Below are 22,347 nucleotides of genomic sequence, written 5' to 3' on the forward strand. Positions count from 1 at the left end.
GTTATTTTTGTGTGTGTCTGTTTGGCCATGGGCGCTCCTATTAAACATTGTTCCTGGGAGTGTCTGTGAGAGTGTTTCTGGATGAGATTAGTGTTTAAATCAGTGGACTCGACTTGCAGATGGCAGATCACGGGACTTCTCAGCCTCTGTGATTGCATGAGCCAGTTCTTCCTAACACCGCTCTGTGTGTGCATCTCTCTGTGTCTGTTTCTCTCCTGTTTGGGGGGAGGGGTGTGGAGACAGGAAGGGAGAGAAATGAATCAACTCATAGTTGCAACACTGGAGTTGTTCATTGATTGCTTCTCATACATGCCTGACCAGGGACGGGGGGTGGGGTGTTCCAGCTGAGCCAGTGACCCCTTGCTCATGCCAGTGACCTTGGGCTCAAGCCACTGACCTTAGGCTTCAAGCCAAAGACCTTTGGGCTCAAGCCAGCGGCCATGGGATCATGCTGACGATTCCGCACTCAAGCCGGCGAATAACCCTGCACATAAGCTGGCGACCCCACGCTCAAGCTGGCGAGTCTATGCTCAAGCCGGCAACCTCAGGTTTCCAACCTGGGACCTCAGCGTCCCAGGTCAACACTCTTATCTGCTGTGCCACCACTGGTCAGGTTCTCTCCTATTGATTTTATTTCCCTGGAGAACCTTGACTAATACAGATCCTATTTCCAAATAAGGTCACAGTCACAGGTGCTGGGGGTTGGTGGTTAGGACTTGGACATGTCTTTTTGGGGGGATGCTATTCAAGCCCTAGGCATGTCACCCGGGCCTTTGGTAGAGGCTGGAGGGGGCTCGGCAGGGACTCTGTGCCCGTGTAGTTCTGGATTTCAAGCTTCCACCTGTGATCTCTTTACTATGGTTGTTTTCTCTTCCCGGAGCCTCAAGGAGCCCTCTCTGAAAACTGGAGCTAAGAGTGTTATGAGTCCTTACCCCGAAAAGTTGTGTGAGACCACTTATTCGCTGGGTGGCTGGTAAATTACTCAACTACTCTGTCATGTCAGTTTTTCATTTATATAATGGGAATAATAATAGTGCCTCCCTTAACCAGATGTTATAAAGATTAGATAAGTTAATATTTCCTGGGCCTGACCAGGCAGTGGCGCAGTGGATAGAGCATCGGACTGGGATGTGGAGGACCCAGGTTCAAGACCACGAGGTCACCAGCTTGAGTGCGGGCTCATCTGGTTTGAGCAAGGCTCACCAGCTTGAGCCCAAGGTCGCTGGCTCGAGCAAGGGATCACTCGGTCTGCTGTAGCCCCCCAGTCAAAGCACATGTGAGAAATCAATCAATGAACAACTAAGGAGCCACAATGAGGAGTTGATGTTTCTCATCTCTCTCCCTTCCTGTCTGTTTGTCCCTCTCTCTGACTCCCTCTGTCTCTGCCACAGGGGGAAAAAAAAAATTCCCGGGCATGTGGTGAACATTATATAAGTGCTGTTTAAAAAAAGAAAATTGCATGATGCCTGGCTCAGGGGAAGTGCTCAGAAATGCTGGCTGCTATAATTGTTCAATTTATAATAAAAATGTTGGCATCCATTGTATTAGATAGAGCTGATGAAACGCCCTATCAAGATCTGATGTTATCCTTGCTCCGGCTTGGATGCGGACAGGCCCGCTTACTCACCCTGTGTTGAGTCACCCTGAACTTGGAATCGGGCAGGTTTCATATCGTTTCACAGGGTCCTGTGCTCAGTTTAATGCTCTCCTTCGGCATCTTAAAACTTTTAATAACTTCTGAACAAGAAGGTTTGTGTTTTCGTTTTGCACTGGCCCTGCAAATCACGTAATGAGATCTGCTTTGAGCCACAATTCTTCCTGTGCTCGTAATAGGGGGTGATGGGGCCCCTCCTATCTGAGCTGGCTCACGGGCTCACAGGGACCTTTACAGACTGGGTCACAACGGCTAGGAAACATGGGACCAAGGGCAGGCTGATGGCCTGGCAGCGGTTTTGCCTGAAAGAGGAGCTTTAGGGTAGACCCAGCGTGTCCTCCGGTGTCAGAGGGGCAGTGAGGAGGAGAAGGGAGCGCGTGTGTTCTCTGTGGCCCCGAAGGGCAGATCGAGCTCGGCAGAAGCAAAGAATTTTGAACCAGGAGAATTATGCAAGAAGGGAGAGGCTGGCTTGAATTCAAACCTCAACTCTTCATGGGGTTAAGAGCACGGGCTCTGGCTTGGGACAGCGCCACTCTGCCCAGATCTGTGACCTTACAGACAGTCTTAGCCCCAAGCCTACTTTTCCATTTGTAAAGCGGGCCTCATAATGCTCCATAATACGTGGTGAAGATAAAACAAGGCAGATTTATACATAAAACACGTGAAGGCAGAGAGAGAGAGAGAGAGAGAGAGAGAGAGATACACACTGATTTGTCATCACACTTATTCATGCATTCATTGGTTGATTCTTGTACACACCCTGACTAGGAATTGAACCCGTAACCTTGGTTTATCGGGACGATGCTCTCACCAACTGAGCTCCCCAGCCAGGGCATTGGTATTACCGTGATTGGGCTCGGTGAGTTCCCTGGACGGTCAGGGTTCAAGTGGGGAGGGACCCTCGGGGAGTTGCAGACTCGGTCCTTGCATCAGAGCCAAGGAGGAAGCACGCACTTCGCCCCTGTGGCAATTTCAGCATCTGGCACATTTGGAGGATTAGTTGAAAAACCCACAGTCATAAAAAAAACCCTGTCTCCATGACAGAGGCCCCAGGGGAAAGCGGGGTGGTGCTTCCTGTGGAACTGAGGAAGATTTGGCTCTTGGGGGGCTGTTGAAGTGGGAAGGTTCCCATTACTCCTGCCTCTGAAAACCTCTGGCCAGCTATTGCCGCTGAACATGATCCCAAGAATGCAGAGCTCCCCCCCAGGGCCGCCTAGGAAATGGGTTCCTGATGTGGCTGAGAGCCAGCCACTGGCCTCGCCCGTGGGAACACTGCGTCGGTGGGTGGTGAGCGTGAGAGCGCGCGTGCCCTCCGACATCCGGGCAGCTCTCACGGTGCTGGAGCCACTGCCTGGAACCCCACTCGGGGTGGCAGTAGCTTCCCTGGAAACAGCTTGGCAGTGGTTTGTGCTGAGACCAACATTTCTCCTCTCCCTCTGTCCCCATCTGCCTGTCCTGTCAGCTGTGTCATGTCCCCAAGCTGCATTCAGGAAATGCCCCTTGCCTGACCACAGCTCTGTGCATCAGTAACGGGATCTGAGGCCAGAGTCTGAGGAGCAACAGATGGGTTGCATCAGGGCCCCGCTCTGTCAGAACTTGGAAGAGCCACGTGTGTTTCTCTCCCCTGGGACAGGAGGAGGGGACGGGCACCGCACCCGGCCCCGGGAACTCACCAGCATTTCTTGCACACGATCAGGCTCTGTGCAAACACTATGTTGGGTGTGTAAATACAGTTGTGAACATGACAGTGGTCCTGGCTTTTCTTTTTCCTTTTTAACATAAAACTAACCATTTTAACTTTTTTTTTTTTTTTTTTCATTTTTCTGAAGCTGGAAACAGGGAGAGACAGTCAGACAGACTCCCGCATGCGCCCGGCCGGGATCCACCCGGCACGCCCACCAGGGGCGACGCTCTGCCCACCAGGGGGCGATCCTTTGCCCATCCTGGGCATCGCCATGTTGCGACCAGAGCCACTCTAGCGCCTGGGGCAGAGGCCAAGGAGCCGTCCCCAGCGCCCGGGCCATCTTTGCTCCAATGGAGCCTTGGCTGCGGGAGGGGAAGAGAGAGACAGAGAGGAAAGCACGGCGGAGGGGTGGAGAAGCAAATGGGCGCTTCTCCTGTGTGCCCTGGCCAGGAATTGAACCCGGGTCCTCCGCACGCTAGGCCGACGCTCTACCGCTGAGCCAACCGGCCAGGGCCTAAAACTAACCATTTTAAAATGTGCAATCTGGCCTTGGCTGGTTGGCTCAGTGGTAGAGTGTTGGCCCAGCGTGTTGATGTCCTGGGTTCAATTCCCGGTCAGGGAACACAGGAGAACCATCTGCTTCTCTCCCACCTCTCCCCCTTCTCTCTCCCTCTCCCCTTCTCTCTCTCTTCCCATTTTCTCCCTTTCCCCCACTCGCAGCCAGTGGCTTGATTGATTCAAGCGGTGGCCCGGGTGCTGAGGATAGCTCATTGAGAATCAGCCCCAGATGCTAAAAATAGCACAGTTGAGCATTGGCCCTAGATGGGGTTGCTGGGTGGATCCTGGTCAGGATGCATGCACGAGTCTGTTTCACTATCCCCCCTCCTCTCATCTTTTTTTTTGTGTGTGACAGAGAGACAGAGAGAGGGACAGACAGACAGGAAGGGAGAGAGATGGGAAGCATCAATTCTTCGTGGCGGCACCTTAGTTGTTCATTGATTTCTTTCTCATATGTGCCTTAACCAGGGGGCTACAGCAGAGCAAGTGACCCCTTGCTCAAGTCAGTGACCTTGGGCCCATGCCAGCGACCATGAGGTTATGTCTATGATCCCATGCTCAAGCCAATGACCCCATGCTCAAGCCCGATGAGCCTGAGCTCAAGCCAGCGACCTCAGGGTTTCGAACCTGGGTCCTCTGCATCCTAGTCCAACGCTCTATCCACTGTGCCACTGCCTGGTCAGGCTCCCCTCCTCTCGCTTAAAAAACAAAATGCAATTCAATGGCATTAAGTACATTCATTGTTGTGCAGCCATCACCACCATCCATCTCTAGAATTTTCATCTTCCCCAAAGAAAAGCCCGTATATCTTGAGCAGTCACTCCTATTCCCCCTCCACTTCAATCCACGGTCTGTCCGTATGGATTTGCCTACTGCAAACGTTTCATATAAATCATGTAAATCATATGTGCGGCTCTCCGTGTCTGGCTTCCCTCACTTAGCGGAGAGTTTTCCAGGTTAGCCCACACTGAGGCATTGTCAGTGCATCATTCCTTTTGATGGCTAATATTTCATGTGTGGCTGTTCAGTCTTTCCTTACCACTGGACGTTACAGCTGACCAACCTTGCTATTCCTCATTCCCAAGACTGGCTGAGCTCTCTGGCAATTTCCTGACTCAGGGAAACATGGAGAGAGTGAAAGGGACCTTAAATAACACATTAAAACTCACTGCCCCTTGCCTTGGCCAGGTAGCTCAGGGGGTTAGAGCATCATCACAATATGCCAAGGTTGCGGGTTTGATCCCTGGTCAGGGCAAACACAAGCAGGAGCTGATGATTGCATACATAAGTGAACAACAAAATCAGTCTCTCTCTCTCTCCCTTCCTCTCTCCCTCTTCCCCCCTCTCTCTCTCTCTGTAGAATCAATAATTTTTTTAAAAAAAGAATCAAACAATGAATGCATACGTAAGTGGGACAACAAATCAATGTTTTATTTTCCCCTCTCTCTAAAATCAGTTAAAACAAAAAGAGTTGCTGCCTCTTGCATGCTTAGCACACACCAGTCAGTTCCTCTGGGCCTGAGTCCTGGGCCCCACAGCTGGACCGGTCCTGCCTCTGTGGCCAGAACAGCCATCTACCTTGACCAAAGCCCAGCTCTGAGACCCACAGCAAGCACAGCCACCAACCTGAGCCCAGGACTCACATCCCCGAAACGGGCCTCACAGTCGTTTCTCCTTAGGAGGATGCAATACCATGGTGTCTGCGACTAGCCAGGTGTCAGGTGTGAGGGCAATGCCCAGTGACCCTGTGGCCATCACCCCCTCTGAGTGCTGTCCTTACGAGGAATGGCATCATCCCTGAAGGCCATCTTGACTGTCTCAGAAGCAGGCTTCAGGGGCAAGGCTGGCCTGGGGCCCCAGGCAGGCAGTCTGGCACGGGGCCCCAGGCAGGCAGTCTGGCACGGGGCCCCAAGTCAGCCTGCTGGGCTGATGGGCAGTGGCCAGGTTTAGCAAACCCTATACCCTTGCCCATAAATGTTAGCTTCTGCGCTTCTACACTGCTAGATGGGTGTTCGTGCTGCCAGTGTGCAAATTCACTAAACCTAAAACCACACCTGCCTTTTCCAGTCTTAACTGAGTGGTTATCAAAGGCAGGTGCCCTGGGGTGATGGCTCAGTTGTCTTGTTCTGGTCCCAGCCGGCCCAGTCACCAGTCCCACTCAGAGATGCTGGGCCTTCTCCCTGGCTCTCTGCTGTCCGGAGAGATAGCCAGGCTCTCCCCAGGGATTCCAAGAAGGGGGCGGGGGGGCAGGACTTAGGGCCCAGAACCAAACTCTGGAGCTTTTTTACTTATATTGGTCTAGACTCCTTTAGTTATTAAAAAAAAGAAGAAGAAAAAGAAAAGAAAGAAATCCAAATCAAATGAGCTTAATTCAATTCAACAAATTACAGTGGTGTCTATATATGTCAGGCACAGGACCAGTGCTTAAGGCTCCTCAGTGAACAAAACCAAGGTGCCGGCCCTAGGAAGCCAGGTGTTATATAGCAGAATGATTAAATTATAAGGTGTGTCATTCATTGAGTGACTGTGGATGAGAAAGGAGTCAGGGAGCGGGTGCAGACAGGCTGCCGAACCGATGAAGGTGATTAGGGTGTGTCTTATCAGAGATGGAGAGATCTGAGCAAACTTGAAGATGAGGTGTCAGCCCAGTGCACCCCTCTGGGCAGAGGGATCACCAGCCAGAGCAGAGGTCCTCTGGCATGTGTGAGGACCAGCAAGGAGGACCAGCCAGGGTGACTGGCCGACTGAGTGAGGCAGGGAAGGAGCGAAACAGAAGGTCAGAGAGAACAGATGGGGACCAGATGGGATAGGGCCGTGAGCCATTGTCCAAACTTTGGTTTTTGCTGTGAGTAAGATGGGAGCCACTTGAGAGTTTGGCGCAGAAGAGGGACTAAATGCCAGATTTGACTGATGTTTTGTTAAACAAAAAAGGGAACTCCTAGATTCCTAGACCCGGGTGAGTCAGAGACTGGGGCCTCAGTGTCTCTTCCATAACACAGCCTTCTCCATGCAGGGAGGGGGAACGGCTGCACACAGCTTCAGGCCAATACCATCCCAGTGCCCAGTCCTGGAGCCAAGAGGGGTCTATTGGTATCAGAATATAACCTCCCAGGGAAGGTCTCTGATTGGCTATGCTTGGACCAATCAGTGTCCCAATAATAGTAACATTGTGATTGGCTGCTTTGGGTCACATGTCAACCCCATACTGAGAAGATGGAGTGTGCTCATTGGCAGCCCCACCAGAAGTATATAGGCAATAAAGATACTACTAGTCCTGAAAGGGAGGGTGTAATCTCCCAAAGGAAGGTAGGAAAAAGAGGTGAGCTCGCAGACAAAACAGCAGTCCCCTGAATTGCTCATTTGGAGGGGAGTCCAGGGGTCCCATCAGGTGGGCTTCTGCCCCAGGGCGGGCTGCAGAGCCATCAGAAAGAGCTCGCTAATCGACGTTTGCCTCTTCTGCAGACCACAGACCACGTTTCCCAAACACTGCTTCCCAAAGGGGGGTCGATGCTGCAGTGATGACCACAATACAAATACAGATCTGACGCAGAAGGTCACTTCAAGGATAGTCTTTTTTTTTTTTTTTTTTTTTTAATCATTGTGTTTCCCCATGGTTGGCTGGAGAAAGACCCAGCAATACTCACTGAGGTCAGGGACCAGCAGCTGAGGTGGAGCCGCTTCCTCCTCTCTCTAAGCCTCCTCTGAAGTCAGACAATTACACAGCTGAAGGCCTGGGTCTCTGATCCTCAGGAAATGCCAAGGAGAGCGAGCCGAAGGGGCCGCACGGGGCTTTAGACACAGCAGTTCCTCTTTGCCCCGAGATGGAGAGTTGTGACTGCAGAACTTTTGTGGGCTTTTAAAAATTCTTATACAATAAGAAAAAGAATTTTTAAAAAATAAAAGATGTAAATATACAATAAAGTCATTGAAGATAGAGCTGGATGGATTTTTACTTGCATATCTACCTGTGTAACCATGACCCGGGCCAAGATATGAAACTTGTCCAGCACGTGAGCTTTGGCTCACTCTCAGTTCCAGGCAGGCACCGCCGTGTTCCCCGCGGGCCTCGAGGCCTGGCCCACGGGGTGCACCCCTCCCCTCTCCAGTCTCCCTCACCCCCTGCCAGGCAGGGGGCACCGATCCCATTATATAGGCAGAGAATGTAACTGGAGCTCAGGGAAATGTCACACCCCATCATCTCCTCCACCAGAAACAACACAGCGTGTCCCCTGACGGAGGGAGGCTTTAGGAAAATTCTTGGCCAAAGATCAGAGAAGAATTTGTCTTCCTTGCCAGGCCCTGGCTTAACTGGTTGATTCCAGCAGCCGATGAGGCAAAGATCCCTCCCAGGAAGTCACACACATCAGTCAGAGGGCTTCCCTACAAAGTCCCTCTTGTTTCCGGCTTCAGGTACCGGCAGGTAATGAGCTGCTCTTTGCCCGCTCTGGTTTTCCCGGTTTCTGCTGGTGAGGTTTCTGTCTTGTTGTTTTAGAGGATGCAGGCAGAACACAGCTCCTTGTTAGAGGAGGGACTGACACCAAGGGTGCCTTCTCGGGCTGTCTCTGGTCCATGACTCTGGGGCTGGTACAGTCACCAGACCACATAACAGAGCTTCTTGACAAGGAAAACAGCCTCCTCCAGTGGTTCCCCCAAGGTGGGGCGAGGCAAGGGAAGTCAGCATCCTCCGTCCAAAGGTAGAAACACCCAAGGGGCAGGACTGCACAACTCCACCCGACAGGCTGTCAGAGATAAAACTGAGTTCAGGACATTCAGTGCTTTCTATGTCCTGCCCCTGATTGTGAGCTAGCGCTGTCTCTCAGAGCTGGGACAGCGCTGTCTGGCAGCCCCACGCTCCAGAAACAGGTCTCGGTTTGCAAGTGCATCTTTTGTTCAGATAAAGGAAGGTGTGGCATGTTGCACATGGACAAGAAGCTATTCCCCACCTCCCCACTCCTCACCCCCAATCTGTCCCCCCAGCAGCAAGGGCAGGGGTTTCCAAGCATCTTCCTCCTGGCAGACCAGCTAGATAGGAATTATTGTCCTCATTTTGAGGAAACTGTGGCTCAGAGGCTCATACTGATGGGCATGCCAGGTGCTTAATACTTAGACATGACTTTCTTCCGTTCTCTCAACTGCTATGGAGAGTGACTGCCCGCTGAGTTTTATAGTCGAGAAAACAGGTTCAGAGAGGGAAACTGCTAGCCTGAAGCCACACAGCTGCCCCCCAAAGCTGACTCTGGGATTCCACCCGGGCAGTGTTTTTGCCCTCTGGCCTGTCCTTCCCTTGGTCTCTGCTGCTTTGGGCACAGGCCAGACTGACACTGCTGTCCCTTTGGGCAGGCCTGAGGTGGAGCAGGCACTGAATTCTCCCTCTTCTGCACTTCCCCAGGGCACCCAACCAGAGCAAGCAACGTTGGCAAAACTAAAGGGAGGAGATCCCCGAAGCCCTGCCCCAAACATGGGGAAGGGGCCCAGGGGGAGGGGCCACGGGAGAGGGGGACACAGCAAGGTGAGGATTTTTAAACAAGGGCTTCAAAGAATCTTAGGACACAAGCTGTTGGTGCTTACTATGGAAGAGCTGATGGATCTCTGGGGAAGTTCCCAGAATGAACGATCAAGCCATTCTCCTGGGAGCCTCTTGGGAGAGTCCAGGGGCGCCAACACAGGGAAGTCTGTGCCGCTTTCATATGTGCCTTGACCGTGGGGCCACAGCAGACCGAAGTCAAGGTGTCGGCGAAGCCAGGTCCCCCCGGAAGCTCTGGGAAGAATTGGTTTCCTAGTCTTTCACAGCTTCTGGAGGCTACCCGCTTCTTTGGCTCATTTTCCTTTCATCTTCAAGGCTGGCAGCAGAGTATCTTCCCTCCTCTCTGACCTCTGCTCTTTCTTCTTTCTCCCTCTGCTTGTCTACCTGTAACATCCAAACCTGCAGAGAGTTTTTGTAAGAGTTTATTTGAGCCAAACTGAGGACAGTTGCCAGGGAGCAAGATCTCCAGTGCTCTAGAAAGAATAACAGTTTTGCAGCTTCTTTCAAGCATTTGAAATTAAGGAGGGAACATAAGGAAGATGAATGACATGGAGGCAGGAGAAAGCCAGGTGGGGGTCCGACTGCAGGAGAGTTAAGACTGAGGACAGTTGTGTTGATTTCAAAGGCGTATTAACCTAGATGGACAGGGTTTGCCTGTGAGGCAAAGGTAAACTTTTTACTAAAAAGTTGTATGTCTGGGGCATGACTAACCACCATGACCTGCACACTTAGGAATTTTTTTTTTTCTTGTGGGAGAGACAGAGAGTCAGAGAGAGGGACAGATAGGGACAGACAGACAGGAAGGAAGAGAGATGAGAAACATCAATTCTTCGTTGCAGTTCCCTAGCTGTTCATTGACTATCTTTTCATATGTGCCTTGACCGTGGGGCCACAGCAGACCGAGTGACCCCTTGTTTGAGCCAGTGACCTTGGGTCCAAGCTGGTGAGCTTTGCTCCAACCAGATGAGCCAACACTCAAGCTGGTGACCTCAGGGTCTCGAACCTGGGTCCTACACATCCCAGTTCGACGCTCTATCCACTGCACCGCCACCTGGTCAGGCACACTTAGGAATTTAAGATCAGGTCACCCCATACGTTTTCTTTCCATAGAACCTTCCCCCTCCCCTTTTTTTATTCACAAATTCTTCTGCCTCTCTCTTAGGAGAGACCTTTGTGATTAAGTTGTATTCACCCAGATAATCTGGGACAATCTCTGCATCTCAATATTTTTGCCTATTCCACCTGCAAAGTCCCTTTTGCCAGGTCTGGTAACATTCACAGGCTCTGGGGATTGGGACGTGGGCATCTTTGAGGGGCCATTATGCAGCCTACCGCAAGTAGTGAAGTCACATCAATGTAGGTGTCGCGGTGGCTCAGGTGTCCTGGCTGAGCTGGAGACAGAGGGCTCAGTTCTCATGCCCACCATCTGCCCTGACTCTCAGGGGGGTGAGCACAGATCAGGGACACCTGCCGCCTGTGGAGGTCCTGCCAGGTGCCCTGCTTTTTTGCACCCCCAGAAGAAAGGCATGGCCATACACCCCTATTTTACAGATAAGGAATGCCAAAGCGAAAGCCTCAGGCCCCAAACGGCATCGCTCATTCTAAAAGCCCATAATATCAAACCCAGATTATTATTTTTTTCAAACCTAGATTTTTTTTTTTTTTTTTACAGAGACAGAGAGAGAGTCAGAGAGACGGATAGATAGGGACAGACAGACAGGAACAGAGAGAAATGAGAAGCATCAATTATCAGCTTTTCGTTGCACATTGCGATACCTTAGTTGTTCGTTGATTGCTTTCTCATATGTGCCTTGGCCATGGACCTTCAGCAGACCAAGTAACCCCTTGCTGGAGCCAGTGACCCTGGGTCCAAGCTGGTGAGCTTTTGCTCAAACCAGATGAACCCGCGCTCAAGCTGGCGACCTCGAGTCTCGAACCTGAGTCCTCTACATCCCAGTTCGATGCTCTATCCACTGCGCCACTGCCTGGTCAGGCCAAACCTAGATTTTAATACCTAATCTAATTGCAATGTCAACTTCTTCCAGGACCATAACCTCTCTTTTTTGGATTGATTTTAGAGAGAGGTAGGAAGAGGGAGAGAGAGAGAGAAGCAGTCATTTGCTGTTCCGTTTAGTTGTGCATCATCGGTTGCTTCCCATACGTACCCTGACCAGGTGTGGGATCCCGCAACCTTGGTGACTTGCAACAGCGCTCTAACCACTGAGCTAGCTGGCCACGGCCCCGGGTTTATCATCTTAATCAACCAGTCTGGGATTTTCTGGTCAAGCACCATCAGTAATCTGTCCTGTGAGCCCTCCCCATCCTTCCACACCCCGCATAGAAAGAAGAGACAATCTGCATGATAAAAATAATAAACCCTTCCCCTAAAGAAAAGATGTCGCTGGCTTCAAAATAATCCTTTCTTTCCTTTCACAGCTAGCGCCCTTGCCTCCCACCCCTTCCTGTAAAGACCTTTTATTTTTTATTTTTTAATTTTTTTAGAGAGAATAGAGAGACAGAGAGAAAGGGGCAGGGAGGACAAGTGGTTAACAACTCTCAGTAGTTGCTTCCCTTATGTGCCTTGACCAGGCAAGCCCAGGGTTTTGAACCCGCGACCTCAGCATTCCAGGTCAGTACTTTATCCACTGCGCCACCACAGGTCAGGGAACTCCTTTGATTTTACACAGCCCCTTGGAGCAAGCACCCTTCTAGTTGCTAGATGGGATTCCGCCCAATTCATGAATCCCTTAATAAAACCAATTAGCTCTTCAAATTTGCTCGATTGAATTTTTTTTTTTTTAACAGGAAACAGATTGGAAAGTGGGGTAAGGATTTGCCAGGGGCTGGATCGGGACACCCCCAGGATCCCCGTTGTCCCAGCACCTGGGAGCAGACCTTGCTCCGACGGCTGGGAGTGGGCGGGCGCTGAGCGCAGACTGGCCTCCTCGCGGCTCTCCCCGCCTCCTCTCCCGGCTCTAAAGACAGTTACGGGCACGGCCGCACGCCCGCGGCGCGTCTCCCCGGATCTTTCACCGTCAGGATGCCTCCTCCGGCCCTGGCGATAGTCAGCGGTCAGGTACTCCCGGCCTTCCTGCTTTGCAGTACACTGCTGATCGTCAAGATGTACGCGGTGGCCGTCATCACCGGCCAAGTGAGGCTGCGGAAGAAGGTACGTGCGCCCTCGGACCCCAGCCCAGCGCCCCGTGCGCGCGCGCGCTTCCCCTCTCGCTGCCTCGGTGGTTTCAGGGCCAGAGTGTGAGTGTGCGGGGCTGGGGACCAGGCGCCTCTCCCAGCCCTTCGGGATGGCTCCTCTGTGTGGCCGTGGGTCTGAGTAGGGCGCGCACCTCCCTGTCCTCTCTTTTCAGGGAGTTACTCACTCGCTGGGCCACCAGGTAAGTTCTAGGCACGATGAGACTCGACGAGTGCGGTTGAGCTCTTGAGACACCGGTCCCCGGGGTGGAGCGAGACCGCACAAACGCTCCTCTAACCTGGCGGCTTCCCAGGACAGGAGATCTGATACTCGGGTGGAGTGGGAACCGGCAAAACAGGACCCGAGAGCTTTAAGTGGAAATTCCCAACTTGCTGGCCAGGTCACTTACAAACCCTCCGCAGCGTTCCGGAGGAGGCCGGCCGACTCTCAGCTGAGCTCCACTGGAGATTTCAGGGAGGAATTTTCCCCTCTAGTCCGGTCCCGGAGCCAAAACAACAATAAAGCAGCTGAGCTCAGAGCCAGGGCGAGCGGGTGGACGGGACGCCGTTTGCGCTGAGCAGCAGGAGTGGAGAAGCTGCAGGCTACGCTCGCCCCACGCAGCCTGGATAGACGCAGAGCGTCCCAGGGGGCACCCACCGCAGCCTGGATGGACGCTGAGCGTCCCAGGGGGCACCCACCGCAGCCTGGATAGACGCAGAGCGTCCCAGGGGGCACCCACCGCAGCCTGGATGGACGCTGAGCGTCCCAGGGGGCACCCACCGCAGCCTGGTTAGACGCAGAGCGTCCCAGGGGGCACCCACCGCAGCCTGGATAGACGCAGAGCGTCCCAGGGGGCACCCACCGCAGCCTGGATGGACGCAGAGCGTCCCAGGGGGCACCCACCGCAGCCTGGATGGACGCTGAGCGTCCCAGGGGGCCCGTGCTGGTGACCCCTCCCAGGTATTTCCATAGAGGAAGCAGTCTTGGAAAGTGTGCCCCATTGTCCCCCAGTTTGTCCAGTTCAAAGGCAAGGTGAGGCGGGGTTTGGCATCCTGTGGCGGGTGGTGGACGCTGGAGAACCGGGCTCAGCCCTTGCCGCAGGTACGGGCAGGACGGAAGGCAGGGCAGCTCATTAGGTGAAGTAACTTCCTGGAGGCACAGGCATACTTATCACCTGGCCTCCTTCCTGCCGTGGACCCTCCCGGGCTGCTGCATGCAGGACCCCAGCTGGCATAGCTGCACGTTCAGCCACGGGGTCCTTTGGGGGAGCTGAGCGTTCAGTCCTCACCAGGGCCCTGGGGGAGGTAGTCCCTGTTCTCCTGGTGAGGAAGCTGAGCTGAAGAGGAGACATCACTCAGAGAGCCACACAGCTAGATTGGAACCCTCCTGTCCAGCTGCGGAGTTCACATCCTGCCACAGGGGAGTGGGTTCTCTCAATTTTTTATTTATTGATTTTAGCGAGAGAGGAAGGGAGAGAGAGAGAGACAGGAACATCGATCGGTCTGTTCCTGTATGTGCCCTGACCTGGGATCGAACCAGCAACCTCTGTGCTTCAGCATCGATGCTCCAACCAGCTGAGCTCACCCAGCCAGGGCAGGGGGGATGGGTTCTCAACAGTGAGGTGCAGGGTCCCAGAGCTTTCCTTTTTAGGTGAATTCAGGGAAGAGAGGAGACACACCTTAGTGAGTGCCTGTCGGCCTGGTCAGTGGGGAGTGGCAGAAGGAATCTTACTTCAGGCTGTCCCCAAGGGACTGTTTATGGTCACGAATTTCCCTCTCATTTCTGCTTGGATGTGACAGGGAGGCGACAGATACAAGTGCTGGCTCCTCTACCCCCCAGCCTGGGGCCTCGGCCCGTCTGGGCTTCCTCACGTGTACATCGGGGATAGTCGTAGTAGCGAGAGCTCAGTGCATGGTAGCCAGCAAATGCTTCCCCCGTCCCCAGTGTTTGTTCTCATTACTTACAACTGGATCCCTTCCTGGGATGCATGCAAGCCTACAGCCTCGCCCCTCCTGGAGGGAGCATTCAGCTTCTAAGGACGGGCCTCTGCCGGTCCACGCCGTAGCTGGCCCCTGGTCGGGCTGTCTTGCATTCCAGTTGTGTTCAGGGGTGACCAACCCCATGGACTGTGGACTCCAAAGGCAACTAACTGCTTTCTCACTCAATGCTGAGACCCTTTAAAGAATGTCACGAATCCATGGACTGTGTGCAGGGCCATCAGAATTGGTGGTTCCATGACTTAAGGGGCCAGTGGAGAAGAATTCTGGGTGTGGTGGCCCCCGATCCTGAGACTGGCATCAAGCATGGGTGACAGTCACCTTGGGGGACAGGGGGTAGGCCCACCAGGCAGGACAAGCCTGTCACAAGGGCTCCTGAGGCAGCAGCAACAGGATTTGCCATGGGGTGAGCAATTTAGAAAACCTGGTGCTGAGGTTGGGTTTGCTGTAGGTTGGTGGGGTTGGCTTACCTGGGTGCCAGCAGGGAACAGTGGCGCATGCGTGCGGGCCTTTGATGACCTGAGTGTGACCTTAAGTCCTTGTTTTGCTTTGAGAGTTCATTGAGTGCCCATCTTCTTCTGACACCAGGGCCTTTGCACATGCTGTTCCTCTTCCTTGATTGCTGTTGCTCCAGCCCTCCCTTCATCCAGTTAATGTTGGTGCATCCTTTAGGCCTCAGCTTTAATGTCACTGCCTCAGAGAAGACTTCTCTGGTTCCTAGACTCAATCAGGTCTCCTGTGAATGTGCTCTAGGCCACCCTTGTCTTCTCTTTCTTAACACTCACCACCTGTTCTTTCCTGGTTTATCAGACTGTGAACTCCACAAGAGCAGGGACAGGAGAACCTTTGCCTTAGTCTGTTCAGCCAGCCATAACGAAATGCCACAGACCGGGCAGCTTATAAACAACAGAAATTTATTTCTCCCATTTCTGGAAGCTGGAAGTCCAAGGTCAAGGTTCTGGCAGATTCTTTGTCTGGCGAGAGCCTGCTTTCTGGTTCATAGATGGCCTTTTTCTCTCTGTGTTCTCATGTGGCAGGAGGGACAAGGGAGCTCTCTGAGGCCTTTTGTATAAGGGCACTAATCCCATTGGGGAGGACTCCACCCTCATGACCCAATTCCCTTCCAAAGGCCCCATCTCCAAAGACCATCACATTGGGGGTCATATTTGAACATTTGAATTTGCGGGGGACACAAACATTGAGTCCAGAGCAGCCTTGTTCACAGCGAGCCCCCGGCACTCAGTATATGGGAGCTCGTGGATGAATGGACTAGTACTGCAGCAGACCCAGGCTACTAGGCCGTCCAACCATGCGAATAGTAACTCAGCTGATGAATTTCAGGCTTTTGCCAACCCCGAGGACGCCCTGAGACATGGAGGCCTCCAGTACTACCGCAGCGACGAGGACGTGGAACGCTGCCTCAGGCAAGTACCGCTGGGCCTGAGCCTGGCCCTCTTCTGAACGCTGGGGCTTGAAGGGTACCAGGCTGAGGCTTTCTGCCTTCCTGACCCCCGGACTGTTCTACTTTTAAAAAAAATTTATTGATTGATTTTTACAATGAGAAGAAGGAGGAAAGATATACAAAGAGAAAGAGAGAGAGGCAGGGGGAGTGGGGAGCATCAGGCTCTACTTTATTCATTGATTTGATTTCTAATTGTGGAAAAGTAATACATGCTGATGGCAGGCCCACCCACACCTACTCTCCAGGGCAAATGCTGTCACCAGAGTTTCTGCCCTTACAAATACTTGCACTAGGATTTGTCCTGCTTACCTCGGAGCCTCACACCTCACCCACTGGTCTGTAATGTGCTTTCTATTTATTTATTTATTATTATTTATTTTTTTAAAAGACTTTGATTTTTAAAAGACTTTATTTATTTATTTATTTTAGAGAGGAGAGAGAGAGAGAGAGAAAGAGAGAGAGAGAGAGAGAGAGAAGGGGGGAGGAGGGAGGAGCAGGAAGCATCAACTCCCATATGTGCCTTGACCAGGCAAGCCCAGGGTTTTGAACCAGCGACCTCAGCGTTCCAGGTTGATGCTTTATCCACTGCGCCACCACAGGTCAGGCCAAAGACTTTGATTTTTTTGGCCTGACCTGTGGTGGCGCAGTGGATGAAGCATTGACCTGGAAACGCTGAGGTCGCCAGTTCAAAACCCTGGGCTTGCTGGTCAAAGCACATATGGGAGTTGATGCTTCCTGGTTTCCCCTCCTCCCTTCTCTCTCTCTCTTCCTCTCTCTCTCTCTAAAAAAATGAATAAATAAAAAAAAGATTTTGATTTTTTTAGAGAGAGAGGAGAGAAAGAGGAGGAGGAGCAGGAAGCATCAACTCATAGTGGTTGCCTCTTATATGTGACTTGACTGGGCAAGCCTGGGGTTGAGCCGGCAACCTCAGCTCTCCAAGTCAATTCTTCATCCACTGTGCCATCACAGGTCAGGCAGCATTACTTTTTTTTTTTTTTTAGATAAGAGGAGGGGATAGTGAGACAACTCCCACATGCACCCCAACTGGGATCTACCCAGCAACTCCATCTAGGACCAATGCTCAATTGCCAAGCTGTTTTTAGCACCTGAGGCTGACATGCTTGGACCAATCAAGCTATCATCAGTAACTGGGGCCATGCTCAAACCAATCGAGCCACTGGCTGCAGAATGAGAAGAGGGAGAGAAAAGGGGGAGAAGCAGATGGTCACTTTTCCTTGTCCAGGAATCGAACCTGGGACGTCCATACACTGGGCTGACTCTAGCCAATGAGCCACCTGCCATGGCCAGCATTTCTTTTATTTTGAGTGAGCTTGAACATCTTTTCATATGCTTAGCATCCCCCAGTCACAAAAACAATTTTTCTTATTATAAAAATCAGACCTACTCATTGCAGGCAATGTGGATAATGTTGACAATATATAGAAGAAAAAGAGAAAAACCACGCACAATTCTAATCATTGTTAACATTTTCTTCTATCTCTTCTTTATCTTTCGGGTCTAAATATTTTTCATAAAATTAGGCGTGCATTGTATATCCAATTTGAGGTTCTAGTTGTTTTTTTTCCAGTAAACATTATTTCATGAGCATTTTCCATGTCAGTAAATATTACTCAAAAATGATTCTTTAAAAATGGCTGTGTAAAAATTCCATCAGAGACGAAGTGTTAATTTCATGTCACCAGTTTCAATGTTGGACTAGAGACTGGGCAGTTCCCTCTCTGCTGTTTTAAACCAGGGGGCTGGAGAGCGAGGGGGTGGCACTCCCAGGGCATGGGGGTCGTCGGTGGAGTTCCGTGGAGAAGCGGGAGGATGCGTAGCTGGGCAGGAGTGAGTCAGGAGACAGACCCTCAGATGGTTTTCTGCGTCACAGGCAGAAATGGGTGGGACACTGTAGTGTAAGTAATAGCGAGTGTTGCCTTAAAAGAACATCTGTTTTTTTTATTATTTTCTTATGGTTTTTCTCAGCCATTGAGAATAATATACATACTTGCGGCTTTTAACAATGGCAGCAATGTGTAATGGAAGAAGTGAAATTCTTTGCTATTTTGCCTTTTTTAATGTAACTACAGTATGGAGTCCTTCCTATGAGGCTCATCCATCTATCCATCATCCAGTCCACATTTAACGAGCACCTACTATGTGCAAGATACTTTGCAAGAACCAGTTGTGCTTCAGTGAACTCTAATCCATTCTGGGCACCCTTATGCCACCCTCAGCTTCGGCTTGACTCCCTGGGCAGTGGAGGATGTGGGTGGTCGAGGCAGCAGGCTGCCAAGACTGAGGTTCGGAGCCAGCTCACAGCAGCCACCAGGAGGATGTTTGGTGGCTCCCAGGATCTGGGGTTCTCTGTAGCCAAGCTTACTTGTAGCACAGGAGTGATTACACAGGCTTCCAAACACTTGGTTTATTTTTACCGGCCATAACCAAGCCAGCGGGAGACACTTCCACCCACCCAGTTCACTTTTTTTTTCCTTCTGATAAAAAATTACCCACTGCTGCCCTGGCTGGGTAGCTCAGCTGGTTAGAGCACTGTCGTGATACACCAAGGTTGCAGGTTCGATCCCCGGTCAGGGCACATACAAGAATCAACCTATGAATGCATCAAGAAGTAAAACAATAAATAGATCTTTCAAAAAAAAAAATCACCCACTGTCTGTAATAATAGTACTGATGTTAAAACGGTTGAGATTCAGTTCAGCACTGTTTGAACATCTCTTACCTAATGATGTTTCATATCCGCTTGGCAAGTATTTATGGGGGAGCTACCATGCCAGACCCGGAGCTCCTGGTCCCCTGGGCTCCTCCTCCTCCTGACTTCCCATAACATCACGGAAACTCGAGGGTGCAGAGCTCAGGATCACGCATCCGGTCGTCTGCTGCTGGAGAACCGGCTGGTTCCAGAGGGGAAGGTGCCCTGGAAGGAAAAGCTGGTTAAATATTAGACCAGCGTTTACAGGGCAGTCCGGGTCACCGTTCCGCACAAACAGGAAAGCCCACAGGTCTTGTTTCCTGGAGCGTCCGTCTGCCTTGCAGATGAACCGGCCGCAGCCTGAACGTGAGGCTGGCCCTGGGACGCCGGAGAGCGGCTGCCGGCGGAAACGACGAAAGCCGCCTTCCTTCTCTGCTATCCACCCACATCTCTGGCTTCCTGTATTTTGGCCAAACTCTTGAGTCTCTAGACCAGTGGTAGTCAACCTGGTCCTTACCGCCCAGTAGGGAGCGCTCCAGCTTTCATGGTGGGCAGTAGCGGAGCAACCAAAGTATAAATAAAAAGATAGAGTCGCCTGACCAGGCGGTGGCGCAGTGGATAGAGCGTTGGACTGGGATGCAGAGGACCCAGGTTCGAGACCCCGAGGTTGCCAGATTGAGTGCGGGCTCATCTGGTTTGAGCAAAAAGCCCATCAGCTTGAACCCAAGGTCACTGGCTCCAGCAAGGGGTTACTCAGTCTGCTGAAGGCCCGCGGTCAAGGCACATATGAGAAAGCAATCAATGAACAACTAAGGTGTTGCAACACGCAATGAAGAACTAATGATTGATGCTTCTCATCTCTCTCTGTTCCTGTCTGTCTGTCCCTGTCTATCCCTCTCTCTCTCTGAAAAAAAAAAAAAAAAAAAAAGATAGATTTAACTATAGTAAGTTGTTTTATAAAGATTTATTCTGCCAAACTTGCGAAAATCGACATAAAGTACTTGGTAAATTATTATTATTATATGCTTTAGTTTGCTGTAACTCTGCTTTATAAATTTTATAAAGTAAAGTTACTTCCCTACTTTATAAATCACCATTACTGTGGAACCGGTGGACGGTTAGAAAATGTTCCTACTAACAGAGATACAAAAGTGGGCGGCAGGTATAAAAAGGTTGACTACCCCTGCAGACGAAACCGCAGTGAGGAAGGTCTCTGAGTGGTCCCAAGGAAGGAAGGTAAATGCTTGACCAAGCTTTGGACTGTTTCTATTTGGAATGTGTAGACATAATGTGAGTGAGCTCTTTTGACAGGAGATTGGGTCTGGGGAGACCTCAGCCCTTAGACATCATTCACCACATTGCTTTTGCTTTGGGGGATGGTGAACCGAGGCCCAGGGAGGTGGAAAGCCGTGCGGAGGCCACGGTGCTAATGAGCTCCGGGGCAGAGCTGCAGGCTCCTGGCCCAGCCCTCCCTCTCCGCCACATGCTTTTTTATCAGTTTGGCCAAGGCGGCTGAGGTGGTCGGGAATCTGGCAAAACCAAGAGAGTGATATTAGCTCCAACAAGCATGTCCGAGACAAGGCTGGTGGTGGCGGTGACAATGATGGCAAAGAAGGCAGCTCACTTCAAATGCTCTGACTTGGTGACAGGTGGTGTTCTAAGCACTTCGTAGGGACCAACTTGCTCGGCCGCCCAGCAGCTGTTATCTCTAGAGCAGGGGTCCCCAAACTACGGCCCGCGGGCCACATGCGGCCCCCCGAGGCCATTTATCCGGCCCCCGCTGCACTTCTGGAAGGGGCACCTCTTTCATTGGTGGTCAGTGAGAGGAGCATAGTTCCCATTGAAATACTGGTCAGTTTGTTGATTTAAATTTACTTGTTCTTTATTTTAAATATTGTATTTGTTCCCGTTTTGTTTTTTTACTTTAAAATAAGATATGTGCAGTGTACGTAGGGATTTGTTCATAGTTTTTTTTATAGTCCGGCCCTCCAACGGTCTGAGGGACAGTGAACTGGCCCCCTGTGTAAAAAGTTTGGGGACCCCTGCTCTAGAGGAAGAAGCAGGTTTCAATTGAGCCCAGCCTGGCTGACCGCACGCACACGGGCTCTGCTCCTGAAGGCCTTCCCTCTGCGGGAAGGCGATCTGACTTTATTTTACACCTGCCTTTAAAACGAAGCAGCCTTTGTGTTGTATCAAACCTGACTTCGAGGACATTGCCAGTGTGTGTGGAGAGCCGGACGCTGTGGCCGCCAGCTTCGTCCCTGGGGGTAACGAGGTCTCCCCACCTGCTCATCACCTGATGCTGTAAAATGCAGTGAGTGTTGCAACTTCCGCTTAGGGGGAGGGGCCGGCCCCATGCTGCAGCAGGCCGTGCAAGTTCAGTCTAGTGGGAATTTGCTTGGGATGACTTTTACCTAGAACCGTGGTGGTTATTGGAATGACATGTTCTGCCCAAGCGTCTCTGTGGCACATGACTCCGTCATCTCTGTCCGTCGGGTCCCTGTGTCTCCCTGTCCTTGGCACCGCTGTGGTTTGAGACATCCCAGAGGGAAGAGGAAGGACCAGGCCAGAGAGCCACACTCTTCTTAGCGCCCAGCCACCTCTCCTTCCTCATGAGTCCTCTAGTCCCTAGTTGCTGGCACCAGGAGGGTGCCTGGTGCTACACGGTTTCCTGCAAGGGGCGCCTCCCTGCCTTGGGCCTGCTGTGAAAAGTGACTGTCTCCTTCTTTATCTCCTTCCCCTCACCTGCCACTTGGGGTTTGGTCAGCTAGTCTCTTAACTGCTTTCTAAAAAATAGACTCCCTCTTAACATATAAATAGATACTTTAAGGGAAAGTGAATGAATGGGTCTCCTACCACCAGTTACGCTTTTCCTGAAGCTTTTAGATAAAAATACGTAACTATGACAAAAATTATATACCGGTATGTAGCTAACAGTTGCAGGATAAGCAAAGCCAGCATATGCGACCCATTCATTCAGATAGGTTTCCTTTAAGTGTGTGGGTCCTAGAGCCAATGGGCCCTGAAACATCGCTGGCAGCAAAAATGAGGAAACCGAGGCTGCCCTACCTTGGGCACATCATGGGAAGGCAGGGTCCTCTGGAAGATAACAAGCTGGGGAAAGAGAAAGACGGCCGGAGAGGAGGAAGACCGAATAGGTGATGGCTGACTCCCTAGAATAAGCTCCAGGCAGGGGCCCGCAGGCTCTGAGCAGGGCTGCTGACAGGACATTGAGGACATCACTCACTCAGAGGGTCACAGGAGTCAGAGCTGACTCAACAGCACGTAACACACACACGACAGAAATACTTGTCCAGGTGGCATCATCTTGTGGGTAGACAGACCACATTCTAGGACACAATGTCTTCATCTAAAATAGGTTTTCCAAAAGTGTCTCTTTAAGACCATGTGGGGCCTCAGTGGATAGAGCGTTGGACTGGGATGCAGAGGACCCAGGTTCAAGACCCCAAGGTCGCCAGCTTGAGCGCGGGCTCATCTGGTTTGAGCAAAAGCTCACCAGCTTGGACCCAAGGTCGCTGGCTTGAGCAAGGGGTTACTCAGTCTGCTG

At 51.6% G+C, this 22,347-nt stretch overlaps 1 protein-coding gene across 1 annotated transcript in view; it reads left to right on the plus strand.

The window, feature by feature from the left end:
* The window catches only part of PTGES (prostaglandin E synthase), a 31,801-nt gene that overhangs the window by 6,804 nt on the left and 2,650 nt on the right, over positions 1-22,347 (plus strand). Inside the window, exons 3-4 of the mRNA XM_066365568.1 lie at positions 12,226-12,589; positions 15,949-16,031. Coding sequence (XP_066221665.1) covers positions 12,461-12,589; positions 15,949-16,031 — 212 coding nt within the window. The 5' untranslated portion in view covers positions 12,226-12,460. The remainder of the gene's footprint in view (positions 1-12,225; positions 12,590-15,948; positions 16,032-22,347) is intronic.

Source organism: Saccopteryx leptura, chromosome 2 (genome assembly GCF_036850995.1).
Source record: "Saccopteryx leptura isolate mSacLep1 chromosome 2, mSacLep1_pri_phased_curated, whole genome shotgun sequence".
Lineage (NCBI taxonomy): Eukaryota > Metazoa > Chordata > Mammalia > Chiroptera > Emballonuridae > Saccopteryx > Saccopteryx leptura.